Source organism: Protopterus annectens, chromosome 1.part0 (genome assembly GCF_019279795.1).
Source record: "Protopterus annectens isolate FY-2018-M chromosome 1.part0, PAN1.0, whole genome shotgun sequence".
Lineage (NCBI taxonomy): Eukaryota > Metazoa > Chordata > Ceratodontiformes > Protopteridae > Protopterus > Protopterus annectens.
In genome coordinates, this window is record NC_056725.1 from 1020833548 (window position 1) to 1020849154 (window position 15607).

Genomic DNA, 15607 nt, shown 5'->3' on the forward strand with positions numbered 1-15607 from the left:
GCATCTGTTTCTTTTTGGCGGTCTTTTGATTCCTTTTATTTTGTTTCCCAATTCTCTATAAAACTTTTTTGGATCTTCACTAAATTGCTTATTTTGTTCTTTTCCTTTATATTTATCTGTATATCTTCTAAGATGTTCTTCGTGTTTCACTGTTGCAGACATCACAATTAGGTTATCTGCCTGCAGGTAGCCCTCAGTCGGCCTGAGTACCAGAGTCTTGGGATTTCTGCATCGGATGCTGTCACTTCTTCCATGACTTCAGGGGTATAAAACATGCAGCCGACGCCATTACATCAGCTTTTCTTGCCGTGCAGTGTCTGAAGCAGAAGCAGTTCAGAAATGCCAGTCGGCCGCCTCCTGAAATTTTCTTTTTTCGAGTTTCAGACCTGAAGTCTTCTAAAAGATAAGTACCCCGCTGGGGATTCTTTTTTCTTGCTCTAACCAATGTCAGAAAAAGTTAATAATTGTCTTGCCTATGGAAAGCAAATACCTCACAGAGATTTTCATTCTTACGGCGTCACCTGTTTCAGCCCAGGCCACGACGTTCCTCGCTGTCAGTTTTGTGCCTTGTTTAATGCCCGAACTATTCATAGTTGGGCTGTTTTTGTCGCTAAATTCTTTCACTCTCGTTCTCCGTATTCCAAAATGGCTTCGATAAGCCATCCAACTACCGATCTTCTGAAAAAACGTAAGGATAAAGACAGACAGAGACAGACTGCATAGGTCCAAAACTGCTGACAGCACCTCCGTTAAGCTAGTCGCCAGTCCGCCGGTACTCAGTGAGGCGCTTTTGCAGCCCCCGATACCAGCTTCTACAGATTCGCAGGCCTCTACTGAGACCCATTCGGAGTCCGGTATGCCGCGGGATGCTTCTTCGACTATAGATCCTGCGGATGTCTCTGCCTTGCAGGCAATGGCTTCTGAGGGGTGTATTTAGGTCTTCAGATTTTCATATTAAACCAACTTTGTTTCAAACCAAAAATACTGAATTTCTCAGCCCCAGGGTTCGCACTACGCATAGGAAACCGATGACCAAAGCGCATTCTCAGGCCCTCATGCCTCAGAAACAAATGCTTAAAATGGCTGAATATCTAATTACTTAGAGGAAGCCAGCCATCCCCCTCAAAAAGACCTAGAACTGATTTTCCTTCTGATTCTTCTGATCATGACTCTGTTGACTGTGATCCTTCTGATTACCAGGACATACCCTTATCTACCTATGAGGATTCTGATGCAGAGGATTCCATTCCCTCTGCTTCCCCACCAGAAGATTTTTCTTTTGGGGAAACCCTGCATACCCTTAAAGAGCATTTCTGCTGGGAGTGTCAGGACTACCCACAATCCAAAGAGAGAGTCGGAATTTTTAAACTTGCCTCAGCACAGGCCTCTAGCTGTCCCTCCTGTTCTGGAAATTGTTGATGATTTCTTGGAATCCAGCCTTACCCCTGATACTTTGCCTCCAGCTCCCATGAAACCTGACAGGTACTACAGAGTACCTGACCCACAAATTCCTCTTTAAGAATCCTCCTGCAGATCCAGAGACCATTTCCCAGGGACCTAAAGGCATTAAGGCTACAACAGCCAAAAACCCTATCCCTTCAGACAGGGACTATAGGGCTTTAGACAGATGGGGTAAGAAGGTATACACCTCTGCTACTCTTGCCATCAGGGCTTTAAATTGCCACTTTCATATCTTAAACTATCAGCAACATATTATGGAGCTAATTAAACAGAAAATTATGTTGATTCCTGATTGTGCAGAACATAAAGATTTACAAGAATGATTGCATTATGCTAACCAAGTTGGAAATCATACTTTGCAGTGTGGTTTTGATGCCTTAGAAGCATCTTGCAGAGCTGCTGTCACTCGGTCTGTTCTTAGAAGGTATGCTTGGCTTAAGGAACAAATCTTGCCAGACCATGTCAAAGCAAAATTACTAGATGCACCATTAAACCAAGAACACCTGTTGGTGGTAAAGCAGAAGTCGTCCTCAAAAAGATGGAGAAAAAAGCTAAATCTATGCAAACTGTTAAATATTTCCTACAGGTACAGCCACCTAGATAGAGTAGGCATTGTCCTTCTAAAAACTGGTCCTTTCCAGTCTCTCCCAAAAACTGGTCCTTTCCAGTCTCTCCCAGACATTCTCAGTCCAAACCCAGGGACAGCAGACCACCAAGAGTACAGTCTCAGGGTATGTACATATCTAAGCAATGGAGTGCTCCCATCTTTAAAACAGGGAGTAGTAAGCCAGCATCCTATGGTAAAATCTCACAATGATTTATCCTTAACTCTTCCAAACCTTGCCCAAGTACTTTCACCCTTAGGAGGAAAACTTGCCCTGCATGCAAAAAAGTGGGAGTACATCACCCAGGATAGATGGGTCTTAAACATTGTATCCCAGGGATGCAGATTCTGCTTCCACTCACTGCCAACCCGAAGTGGATGGCCACACCTCCCCCCAAACCAGTGGGCAGACACCCAAAAGCAAGTACTTTCTCTTATCAGTATCAAGGCTATTCAACCTATCCCAGCAGATCAAAGGGGACAAGGTTTTTACTCCAGACTGTTTATGGTACTCAGAAAAGAAAACTCTTGGCACCCTCTCTTGGATCTGTCTATTCTCAACACCTTCATGGTGGTTCCAAGGTTCAAAATGCTTACTCTCCAACAGCTGCTTCCTATGCTAGCCAAGGACCCTGGCCAGCCACAGTAGACTTAAAAGTAGCTTATCTGCACATTCACATAAGGGAATCTTGCAGGAAATATCTACGTGTGAGTAGGCTGTATGCACTATCAGTTCTCTGCACTTCCCTTTGGCTTATCTACTGCGCCCAGAGTATTCACAAAATGCCTAGTTCCAGCCATTGCATATTGCAGGCAGAGAAAAATTCAAATTTACCCATACTTGGACGATTGCCTGATTCAGGCAGACAGTCAGGAATTGCTACATCAGCACCTGACATTTGTAAAGAGATTTCTAACTTCACTGGGGTACACTATCAACGAAAAGAAATCACATCAGGTACCCAGCCAAAAGATTGTATTCCTGGGAGCAAGCTTGAACGCAACTTCCCAGATGGCATTCCTCACTCCAGAAAAACAAGTTTATTTGACAAACTACTACAATCTACTGGCCATGAAAACCCAGCTATCTGCAAGAGAAATACTGCAAGCCTTTGGGTTCATGGCTTCTTGCATTCTACTAATTCCATATGCAAGACTGAATATGAGGAAACTTCAGTAGTACTTAAAAAGTCTTTGGTGTCAACATTCTCAGGACCTGGAAACAATGATTCCCATCATTCCTTTCCTAAGGGCAGAGTTCCTTTGGTGGGCAAAGGCCTGCTACCACAAAAAAAGGCTCCTTTTCACTCAACCCCCTGCCACCCAAACCCTAACAACAGACGCATCAGACTATGCATGGGGGGGCTGACATGGCAGGACAATGTATTCAAGTCAAATGGAACCCAAAGCCGATGCACCTGCATATCAATCAAAAATAAATGTTAGCTGTACAGAATGCCCTGACAGCCTTCAAATGCCTTATTCTTCCATGGCAACTATTGTTAAAGACAGACAACACTACAGTTATCTGGTACATAAACAAGCAGGGGGGATCCCATTCTACAGGTTAGCCATGGCTCTGTGGAACACAGCCTTGAGCAGTCAAGTGCACCTGCAAGCTCAGTTCCTGCCAGGCAAACTAAATTCACTGGCAGACGGCTTAAGTGGAAACTGGAACCCAAATCATTCAAGCTTTGGATCCACAAGTGGGGGGCACCAGAGGTGGACCTCATTGCTTCCCCTCAGAACTATCAGTTGAGCAAATATTGCACCAGAACTCCCCACAGCCAAGCATGGAAAGTGGATGCTCTGTCCTTTACATGGGAAAACCTCTCAATCTATGCCTTTCCCCCTTTGTTCCTCCTCTCAAAGGTTCTACTAAAGATCAACCAAGACAAGCCAAGGACAACCCTGATTGCATCAGACTGGCCACGGCAGCACTGGTACCCACTTTTGCGCATTCTGACAGTACTGCCACAATGGCACCTCTCTCAGACCCCCTCCCTGCTGTCCCAGCAGAAGGGCCACATTTTGCATCCTCAGCTACAAACCCCGAACCTAGCAGCCTGGCTCATCCCCTGAACTCATCACCAGCGACCCTCAGTAAATAGGTGCTGGATGTCATCCTTGAGGCAAGAAGGCCTAGTACTAGAAAATCCTATTCAGAGAAGTGGAAAAGATGCTGTTTTTGGAACCAGTCTCAAGAAATGGGTGCAATTGTGCCCAGCTTACCTCACATACTAGATTACTTAGAAATGCTCCACAAAGGGCTTGTCCTTCTCTTCAATTAAGATTCATGCCTCTGCCATCTCAGCTCATTATAATACTGAGCCACCCCTCTTCTCTCATCCTCTGGTCAAACAGTTCCTGAGGGGAGCCAAAAATTTAAGACCCTGCAAGAAGAGCTCCCACTCCAACCTGAGACCTTAACATTGTATTGGGAAAACTCATGCTTCTGTGAATTGCAGGCCCTTATGACCGTGGAACCCTTCATTATCTTCCATGCGGACAGGGTTTCCCTCAGGACTAACCCATCATTTATGCCCAAGGTGGTATCTAGTGTGGCTTTAAACCAGTCTATTCATTTGCCAACCATTTTCCCTAATCCTCAGAATAAAGGGGAAAGGATCCTGCACTCCCTGGACGTGCACAGGCAGCTTAGGTTCTATCTGGACAGGACTAAACCTTTCAGAAAATCTGACCAGCTGCTAGTCAGCTTTGCTACAGGGTCAGAGGGCAAGGCCATTTCAAAGCAAACCATTTCTAAATGGATAGTACACTGCATCCATTTCTGCTACAAACACCATGGGAAACCTACCCCACGGGTGATCGAACACATTCCACTAGGGCTACATCAACCTCTGCAGCATTTCTCAGGGGAGTCCCTACCAGGGACATCCTGGAAGATGCAACCTGGATCTCTGTACACACCTTCACCAAGCATTACCACTTACCTATCTTTTCTAAATCCAGAGCTGGATTTGCCACAGCAGTCTTGCAGGATCTGCTTGCCAGCCCTAGTGCTTCTTGACTGCCTCCACCCATCCTCAGCTTTGGGAATCTACCCAAATGTGTTGAGTGCACCAGTGAAACATGAACATAGTGCAGTTGTGTACTGCTACCATAAATGTAGATGTTCGAGTGTATTCACTATTGCAATCTTGATTACCCTCCCTCCAGCCCCCCTGACTTCTCTATACTTCTACCTATTCTTCTTTGTTTGGGCATATCTTATAACATTGGTATTTACTTTCTACTGGGGGTGTTCCACACCATGTAATTGCTTCCTATTGTGGGGGCTCCTGACATCTGGGGCAAGAAAAACTGATGTAATGACATCGGCTGCATGTTTTATACCCCTGACTGACCAACGTCATGGAAGAAGTGACAGCATCTGATGCAGAAATCCCAAGGCTCTGGTATTAAGGCCGACTGAGGACTACCTGCAGGCCGATAACCCAAATGTGGTGACTGCAACACTGAATACAGTCGAACATCTATATTTATGGTAAGTGTACACAACTGTACTTTTTTCGCCTGTGTTGAAATTTTTAGTTTATTTACAATAGTGCATGATAGATCCTGGTCTGTCCTAGTACTGTTCACTGCTTTTATCCACATCTCTCTTAGTATTTTTGTTGATCTATTCCCTCTTGTATATTCTTCTAACAGTGACACTTCTTGTATTAATTGCTTTATATTTTTCTCTGTTAGATACTTCCATGATGGTATTTGATTTCTCCCCTTCCTTTGCCTCACTAACCTGTGCTCTTTTGGTAAAACTTTATCAGTTTTTAATTTAGCTGCACAGTAACGTATCCTATTTACTTCTGTTATATCGCATGGATCTCTATGGACAGTTCTAATCACTGTGCTCATTTGTTTTATCAGACTTGACCTTCTGCAATCTATTTCTTTCATTGATTTTAAATATATCTATCTTTATCCATTAAATCATGCAACTCTTACCTTAGTTCATTTTCTTCCAAACTAAGGTCACATCCTTTGTTTTCCACTTCCTGTGGGCATTCTGTCAAAAAGTTCTATAGCCTCTTCCTATGGCACCTTATCAACTTTATCCTGTGCCATCCGTTGCTTTGTCATATGGGAACTCACTGGCCTATCACTCTTCAACAGTGACTGCATCAGAGCTTCCGCTGTCTTCTGTCCCTTATTTTGCTGTCTAGCTTTAATTGAACGTTTATACTGGTTTCCTATGGAAGGCCCCAAAATATCTTGATATGGCACCTGACCAATTACTTCTTTTCCACTGGTTTCTACTTGATTTGGATATCCATTACACTATACTGTTGTGGTGCTTTCTGCATTAGATTTTCTACTCAGAATCCTTCACTTTGCAGGTGCTCCATAACCTCAGTTTCTATTTTTTTTAAGTTCTGCATTACTGATCTTTTCTACTTTTCCTCTTTCTCTTTTCCATATCCGGATTCCTTTGCCTGTATTTCTCTTCAGATATCGTTGGTGCTGCTCTTTTTGTATTGGCTAGTTTTGCTTTCTCATTGGCATAAATATGACACCATATTAAATCTCTTTTTCTTTCCCATGTCCATATTCTTTCTTCAGATGTCTCCTGATCTTCCTGCTTCTCCTTGCTTTGGGGACTCGCTCAATCATGCTGTGATACAGTCTGTGTTAGACTTGCAATATTAAATCCTTCACTCCGCAGACACTCCATAACTTCAACTTCTATTTCCTTAATTTCTGCTTTACTAATCTTTTCCACATTCCATTTTTGTGATATTAATTTTCTTATTGTGAAATTTTCCATATCTGGATGCCTTTGCCAATATTTCTCTTCGAATAACTTTGTAACTGTTTTCTCTATATTAGTTAACTTGGCTTTCTCCTTTGCATAAATATTGCACCATATCAAATCTCTCTTTCTTTCCCATGTCTATATTTTTTTATACTTTTCAAAAATGTGTAGGTTTTGTTTACATTTTCGCACTTCCTCAGATGCTTCTTTTTCAAAACCGATCAAAGTTTCTTGATCTCTATACTGTTTTTCAAAAATCTGTTGTATTAATGAATGCAAATTTTTATTTGAAGCTTCTGACACTTTTTCCTGTAAAAGTATTTTTCTTTCTTCTAATTTATCTCTTAATCTGTTAGTCCCTCCTAATGCACCCATTGATTTCCCTGTACAACTAACAAAGAGTGTGTCACAAGCAGATTCAGCAGTGGTTGCAGTCTCCGTTAGTTAAACAAGGAGGACAGTTTGTAATTCCTCCTCCTTAAGCCATGGTCACCATGGACACCTCCCTGTTTGGGTGGGGCATTTTGAAGGGAGGACAGTTCAGGGATCTTTGTCTTCTGTAGAGACTCTCATTCATATTGATGTCCTGGAGATTAGCATGATCCTCCTAGCATTGCAGACTTTTCAGGACATCCTCCCCAGAGGTGTGATTGCAGTACAGACTAGACAGTATGTCAGTTGTTTGGTATCTCAGCAAACCGAGAGGAGCATGTTTTTACCCTGTTTGTCAGGAAGCCATGAGGGTTTGGCAGTGAGCAATCTGCTCTCAGCGGTTTCTGGTGGCAGAGCATATCCTGGGGAAGTCCAGTATTCTGGCTGCCAGCCTTGACAGGTGCATCCTGTTACCTCTTAAGTGGTCCCTAAATCTGACGGTGGCAGCCATCATTTCCCGGTGCTGGAACACACTCTGTTGTGACCCTTTTGTGTCTCTGTCCAACACAAAGTGCGACCGCTATTAAGCCATTGTTCCCCCCTCTGAGACAGGCACCAAGGGACCCTTTGTTTGCGTGGCCCCTAGGTCTCCTTTGTGCTTGTCCCCCTTTTCCCCAGTGGTGAAGTTTCTTCATAAAACAGCCCATTGCAGGGCTACTGTGATCTTCATTGACCCATTTTGTCCTTGGATGTGGTTTCACTTCTTTTGGCCTCTTCTAAAACACTGTCTTGGTTGTTGGCACCCATTCTGTATTTCATCTTCCATCCACCTGGACTGGGTCCCCCTATTCCCCGTCCCTCAAGTTGATTTCATGGTTCCTACAATCCCCTTAATGGCCAGGAATTCCAAAATTTCACAGGTCATGATTCAGATATTCTTTCTCATAGAAAGAATCCACTAAAGTGTATACCAGTAAATGGAAGAGTTTTGTTTGTGGGCTGAGGGTCAGGGACTTGACCCCTTCTCCACCCCTTGGAGTCAGTTTTGGATTTTCTAGCTGAGGAGTTTGTTTCAGGCTCTAGCTTCTCTACCACCAATGTGCAGTTAGTTTGAAATTTCATATCAGGAGAGAGATGTCTTTGGCTTCTTTCAAGATTTCCAAGGCTTTTCTTAAGATTTTGTTTTCTTCATCTACCAGAATGGGATCCAGTCTCTACTTGGAGTCTTCCTTTTGTTCTTCACATTCTAACTGGCTCCTATTTTGAACCTTCAGCCTCCTCAGATTTGAAGTTATTGTCTTGGAAAACTTTGTTTTTGGTGGCAATCACCTTTGTCAAAAGGGTTTCAGAATTGCAAGTACTGGATTCTTCTTCTTGCTTAATTTTCCATAAGGATAGGGTTTCTCTCTGTATGAACCCTTCCTTTTTATCCAAGTTAGCTTCAGCGAATAACCTTATCAGCTTCATTCATCTTCATGTGTTTTTTCCAACAAAATCATCGTTTGGAAGTACATAGACAACTAAGATTTTATCTTGATCATAACAAGTCTTTCAGGAAATCAAGCCAGTTTGTCTCCTTTTCAAAATCCAGGCTGGGCTCACCTGTGTCTAAAATAACTTTATCCAAGTGATTGTCAGACTGTATTTTGTTTGCATATTCTCTGAAGGATAAGACTCTTCTGCAAATCCTAAAGGTCAGGAAGGGTAGCTACTTCTACATCTTTTCTTGCTAGAGTAGCTATGGATATCTGTGCTGCAGCTAATTGGTTGGACATCATACTTTTGTGCCACATTATAAGCTGGACATCCAATGCAGGTCCAAGGCTTCTTTTGGTTTTGCTGTGGAATAGCCTTTTTTAGTTCCTCCAGAGGAAATATCATGGTTGGGGGGACTCTGTCCCACAGGTTGAATCCTGATGGAGCAGCATTGGATACAAAAGTTACGTACCTACCATAACAATAGTTGTGTTGTCTGTCTCAGTCTGGTTCAACCTTTCTGACCTTTTTAAGCAATAAAAAAACACACACACACAAACCCAACAGAATAAAACAACCACCACATAAAAATGAATGTCCACTGAGGAAATCCCTAGGAAGAGACAGTGCAAAAGGAGGCACTTGGACTATCCTCAAGAGTCAATCACTAAAGATACTGATTTTGATGGAGAGAGGTCCCCAAAATCACCACCCGATGTCTCAGAGATCCTTAAGCAGAAGGGTGACTGGTCTTCCCAAGACTCTTCTCGGGAGGAATTGGCATTTCTGGAGGCCTTTGGAGCTGGCCTGTTTACCTCCTGTGTTACTTTGCCCGCTGATGAGCTCATTGATTTGTTCTCTAGGTGGACGTGGAAGGAACCTGATTCAACTGAGCCAATCCCCAGGAGACAAGAGCAGATTCTGGCTCCCAACAATAGGAAGGGAATTTTGGGGTAAATGGGTACCAGTAGAGGCCATAGTCTTGGCAGCAGCTAAAAAAGGAACTTCTGGAATAGAGTTCCACTGTCCATGCACCTAACAGAGAGTCTAGAGCAATTGATAGATTTGGGAGGCATGTTACTGCTTCAGCAACGTTTGCAGTCAGATCGCTGGAATATGTGGCACATTTTACGAGACTTCAGAGAGATTTGATTAAAAATTTATCTAAATCTCTTTCTAGAACTGAAACTGATGAGGCTCAGTCTTCAGTATTCTCTCAGTTGGCTACCCTACAAGTTGTATTTAATTTGTCCATGAGGTTATGTTGCACACTGTAGAAGCTGCCTCAAGGGCCATGGATTCAGGTATTTCCATCAGAAGGCATGCCTGGATGCACCTTTGTGATTTTGCAGAGCCCTTCAAGTCCTTGTTCGTCAGTGCTCCTTTTGACAGCACTTCTTTGTTTGGCTTTACAGTGAAGGACACAAATTCCAGGTGTGAGAAAGAAAGATATGCCCTCTCTGCAGTGAGTGTGCATTTTGTGAGAAAGGTAGATAGGCCCTCTCTGCAGTGAGTGTGCATTTTTCGACCCCTCAAAGGACCTTTTCCAAGAATCAACAGGGAGGTCGAAAAATGTGGTTCAGAAACTCCCAGGATCCTTTCCAGGATGCACGTGGAGATGGTTCCCCCACAGGCATAGGGGAAGCTATAATGGAAGGTAACTCCCCCATGGCAGAGGAGGCCCACAAAACTAAAGGTCTAGAGATTCCTTTTCTGACGGACCCTTTCATCGCTTCTGGAAGGGATGCCTGATTGCCCACCTCTGGAGGCAGTTGGGGTTGCTTATCTCTGCACCAGAGAGTCTGGCTAGAAATAAAAGACAGTTGGGTGCAGAGAATTATTTCCAGAGGTTATACAGTTCCCTTTTCCCTACCTCCTCCATTGTTAAGAAAGTTTCCCAGTGTTCCAGCTAATCGGAGGAAAGCAGCAGCACTAGAAATCCAAAAGCTACTATGAAAAGCTCATCCAAGAGGTCCCACCAGACCAAATAAAATCTGAAACTTACTCAAACTCAAGATTCTTTAGTGCCAGAGAAAACAGGACTGGAGACCAATTTTGGATCTGAGTGTATTGAACTAGTCAGTTTGACACACACAATTCCGGATGGTCATGGTTCAGTCCATTTTGCCCTTTGGGCAAAGGCGACTGGATGAGCTTGGTAAACCTTCAGGATGCATGCTTATCGCATAAAGATGAATGGACAATCCCGACAGTACTTTGCTTCTGGCTGAGGGCCAGTCACTTTCAGTTCAGAGCACTGCCCTGTGGCCTCACCACAGCCCGCAGTGTGTTCACCAAATGTATGGCAATAGTAGCAGCTCAGTTGAGACTGCAGGGATTGAATGTTTCCATATCTAGACGACTAGGTCATTACCGCCCGACCAGGCATTGACTTGATAGAAGCATGTGATCAGGTGCTACAGACTTGTTTACATCTTGGAGTAACCGTAAATTACATGTCTCACTTGCAACTGAACCAAACATTAGAGTTCATAGGGACCGTGTTCAGCACGTTGTATGATAGCTTCTATTCCTCTTTCAAGAGTACAAAGAATAAGGAATGCAGGTCAGGAAAATTATTTGCAGTATCAGAATTTCGGCTAGATGGATTGATTCTGCAAGCCATGGGGGTTAATGTCAGCAGCAATAATTTTAGTTAATTTAACGAGATTCCACATGAGAGTTTTACAATGGATTCTAGCAATACAGTGGTCATTGCTTTCTCAACTGATGTCAGTGAAGATGAAAGTAACTCCAGTATGGAAAAAGTATCATTGCTGATGGATGCGGTTGCAACGGTTACTAAATGGCCATCCTTTAATCCGCTGTTAGCCCAAGCCCATAATGACCAAGGGCGCTTCCCAGATTGGATGGGAGGCATTTCCTGGGGAAAACGGTCCAAGGCACTTGGTCCCCAGAAGAGGCCAACTTGCATATGAATATTTTGGAGATGAGAGCAGTGCTTTGGTGTAGCAGGCATTCCAAGACACTCTCTCCCTCTTTGAATAATTGTAATCCAGACAGACGTCTGTAGCTTGGTATGTCAAGAAACAAAGGGGAACCAAATCTTATTCCCTTTGTCAAGACGTCCTCAGAGTGTGGCAGTGGTTGATATTTCCAACCGCTAATAGCAAGGCATATTACTGAGAAGTCCAATGTGATGGCAGACTGAGCAGGTCCATCTCACTACCTCACGAGTGGTCTCTCAACAACAGAGTGACTGACATGATTTTCAGTCAGTGGGGCCAGCCTTGCTGCAATCTTTTTGCCTCTCCCATAAACAAGTACATCAGCTTTTTTTGCCCTCATCACCCCACTGGGGAAATCACAAAAAGATGCTCTACTCCATGATTGGGTCTTTGGATGGCTTACTCTTGGACTCCCGTAATTCCCAAATTCCTGCAGAAAGCAGCCCAGTTGGAGAGAAGTCATCCTCATTGCACCTTAATGGCCTTTGCAGGTTTGGTTTCTCTTCCTTTGGCCTCATCTACAGTATTCAACTTGGATTCTGGATCCAGTTCCAGATGTTCTGTCCCACCCAACAGGCATGGGATCACCCAGATATCTCAAACTAACAGCATGGTTTCTTCAATTCCTTTAATAGCCAGACAGCCAATGCTCTCTTCCCCTGTTGGGGCCATACTTTTATTTTTCCATAAACCATCTGCTAGGAAATTCTACAGGAGTAAGTGGAAACAGTTTGTTTGTTGGGCAGAGCAAAATCAGATTGACTCCTCCTCAGCTCCAGTTCAATCAGTTCTGGAATTTTTGGCGAGTCTTTTTAATGGAGTTGCTAGTTCATCAACTGTAAAAGTCCAACTTGAGCAATCTCTAACTTTCTTGTTGCTTTTCAAAATTCTTCACTGGCTTCCTGTAAGCCGTGCAAAGCCTTTTTGAGAGGCACTCTCTTGCTAAGCCACCATTTTTAAAGACCCCACTCGACCTTGGGATTTAACTTTGGTACTGCAAGCCTCCATTTGAACTAGTAGCTAAATGCGGTCTTAAATTCCTAACCTGGAATACTATCTTTCTAGTTGCAGATACATATGCTAGAAGAATTTCAGAACTTGAAGCATTATTTTCTAAACCTCCGTATTTGATTTTTCGTAAGGATAGGGTCGCGTTACGTACCGATGATTTCTTTCTTCCTACGGTGATGTCAAAATCCAATATCAACCAGTCCATTAACTTGCTAGTTTCCTTTCCAAAATCTGTACATAAAGATAATATATGCTGCATTTACTGGATGCCCATAGACAATTACGTTTCTGCCTACACAGAACAAAGAAATTAGAAAGACAAATCCGCTATTTATCTCCTTTGCACATACTAAATTGGATGAATCAATTACAAAGGTAACTCTAGCTAGATGGTTGACAAATTGCATTTCATTTGTCTCTAACAAGTCAAATCTTCCCCTACCAAAACCTTTAAAGGCTCATTCAACCAGATATATGGCATCTTCTTCTGTGTTCCAGTCTAGAGCTTCTATATATGTGTGTGGCTGCAACTTGATCAGATCCTCATACTTTTGTCATGCATTACAAAATCTGGTCTCGAGGGGAAGAACAACATTTGGCTCAACTGTACTCAGGGCTACCTTTCCTCAGAGTTCACCCAGGATTTTAGGTAGCTGGGGACTCAGTCCCATTAGTTGAAGAATGAATGAAAATTGACATCAAATAAAGAAGTTATGTACTCACCATAATGTTGCATTTGTATTGTCCATTTTCATTCTTCCTCAACTCCCCACCTACCAACCCTCATCCTTTTTAATGACTAGCTTCAGGGACATGACTATCCTTTTTGTTGAGCTCCAGGTATGGGATATTATAATAGTGCCTCTTGTCATACAGCAAACAAGATCTGAGTGATATTAGTGATTGGTGCATTATGGGTAAGGAAGGATCTTGGAGGCCACGAGCTAAAGTAATGGCCGAGTCTGATCTGAGGATCAGATCTGAAGCTATTACTTGAGAAAGAATGAAAAATGGACAATACTGATGGAATGTTATGGTGAAGTACATACTGTAACATCTTTTTTCACCTATACCAACTTTTTTTCAGTCTGTGCCACACACATCCAAGTTTGCATCTATATGGTTTGTTTTTTTCCAGTATTTGACAGAACGAGTGTTCGTCATGCTTCCCCTCTTCCTCAGGGGTGGAATTAATATATTCTGTGACCGTGGGTCTGCTTGCCTCCTGCTCCACTCGAGATGCATTTTTTTTTTCCTGTTGCATTCCTCTCTCTTCCCCGGAATCATCAGACATTAAAAAAAAAAAAAAAAAATGTACACCTCAGTCTCAAATAGACACCTCTCTCTGGTGCCACTTTTACGCTTATCATTGTTCCATTAGAGACATGCTTTGTGCTGTTGCCTTCTTTCCACCATCACTAGAAATCAAAGGTCTAGAATTATATTGAGATTCATGAGATTTCTTTACTTTCCTTGCTCTGTTGTGTACTAGAAGTGACAGGTAGTGAGTGGATAGATAGGTCATGTCTGTGTTCTTGTATAAGGAGGTGGCACAAGACCAAATTTGAGTCCATTGTCTTTGTCTGCTTGACTGTAAGGATGACAGTGTAGCCTTTGAGAAAGGGTCCATCACTCTGTGGAAAGTCTGTACAGAAGTGTTAGTGGTATGTTGCACTAGTGAGTCTTACACTTGTACAATCATAATTTTATAAAAACTTATTGAAGATCAGTAATAAGGGCAACACTTTTCTCTTTGTTGATTATAGTCATCAATGTTACACTTCCTGATGAGAAACAGAATTACGTACACCGTATTGGAAGAGTTGGCAGAGCAGACAGGTAAGTGGTCACATTTCTCTGCTATAAGCATGTTTGTAAATTCTCTGGGTTCTCAGCTTTTCTTCCATGTAAGATTTGGAGATTTCTCAGCATTGTATTCAGATTTACCTTGTCACAGACAATATAGGGGGGCAATCAGGAAAAAGGGTTAAAACCCTTCTATAATTTCTTTCCACTCATTTGTAAGAGAAGAGCTTAGTACTGTTAATGTTTTTCTCTTTTAGGTTAGACTTGCCTCTTTCTGTTTGTGTGTGTGTGTGTGTGTGTGTGTGTGTGTGTGTGTGTGTGTGTGTGTGTGTGTGTGTGTGTGTGTGTGTGTGTTGTGTGTGTGTATGAATATGCCTAAAAAACACATAAGAATGGCTGAAGACCTTATTACTTTAATCAGGGGAAGCCAGCCTTCCCCCTCTAAGAAACCTAGGACTGAGTTTGTTTATGATACATCCGACCAGGATTCTGAATTTTCTGTTTTCTCTTATGACCAGGATTTACCCTTCTCTACCTATGAGGATTCCATACCTTCTGCTTCCCCCCAGAGGATTTCTCTTTGGTGAAACCTTGCATACTCTCAGGGAACATTTTCATTGGGAAAGTCAGGATTTCTCTGATTCTAAAAAGAGGCTTAGGGATTTCTTACTCCTGCCCCAGCACAGGCCTTTAGCCATACCTCCTGTACTAGACATTGTTGATGCATGTGCAAAATCTAGCTTGGCCCCTGACTCATTACCTCCTGCTCCCAGGAAACCTGATAGATATTACAGGGTCTTTGATTATCACAAGTTCCTTTTCAGAAATCCTACTGCGGATCCTGAGACCATTTCACAGGGGCCCAAAGGGCATTAAAGCTACTACTGCCAAAATCCTTCCCCCTCTGATAGAGACTCCAGGGCTCTAGATAGATGTGGTAAGAAGGTGTACACTTCTGCAACTTTGGCCATTAGGGCCTTAAACTGCCAGTTTCATATGTTGAATTATCAGCAGCATATTATTGGATTGCTTAAACAGAAAATTATGTTGTTTCCTGATTGTGCTGAAAATAAGGATTTGCAGGATTTATTGTGTTCAGCTGAACAGGTTGGAATACATACTTTGCAATGT

The 15607-nt window shown here is 42.8% G+C and overlaps 1 protein-coding gene across 1 annotated transcript in view; it reads left to right on the forward strand.

The window, feature by feature from the left end:
- The window catches only part of DDX1 (DEAD-box helicase 1), a 1380291-nt gene that overhangs the window by 1102013 nt on the left and 262671 nt on the right, over positions 1 to 15607 (forward strand). Inside the window, exon 22 of the mRNA XM_044064805.1 lies at positions 14437 to 14509. Within this exon, the coding sequence (XP_043920740.1) occupies positions 14437 to 14509 (73 nt within the window). The remainder of the gene's footprint in view (positions 1 to 14436; positions 14510 to 15607) is intronic.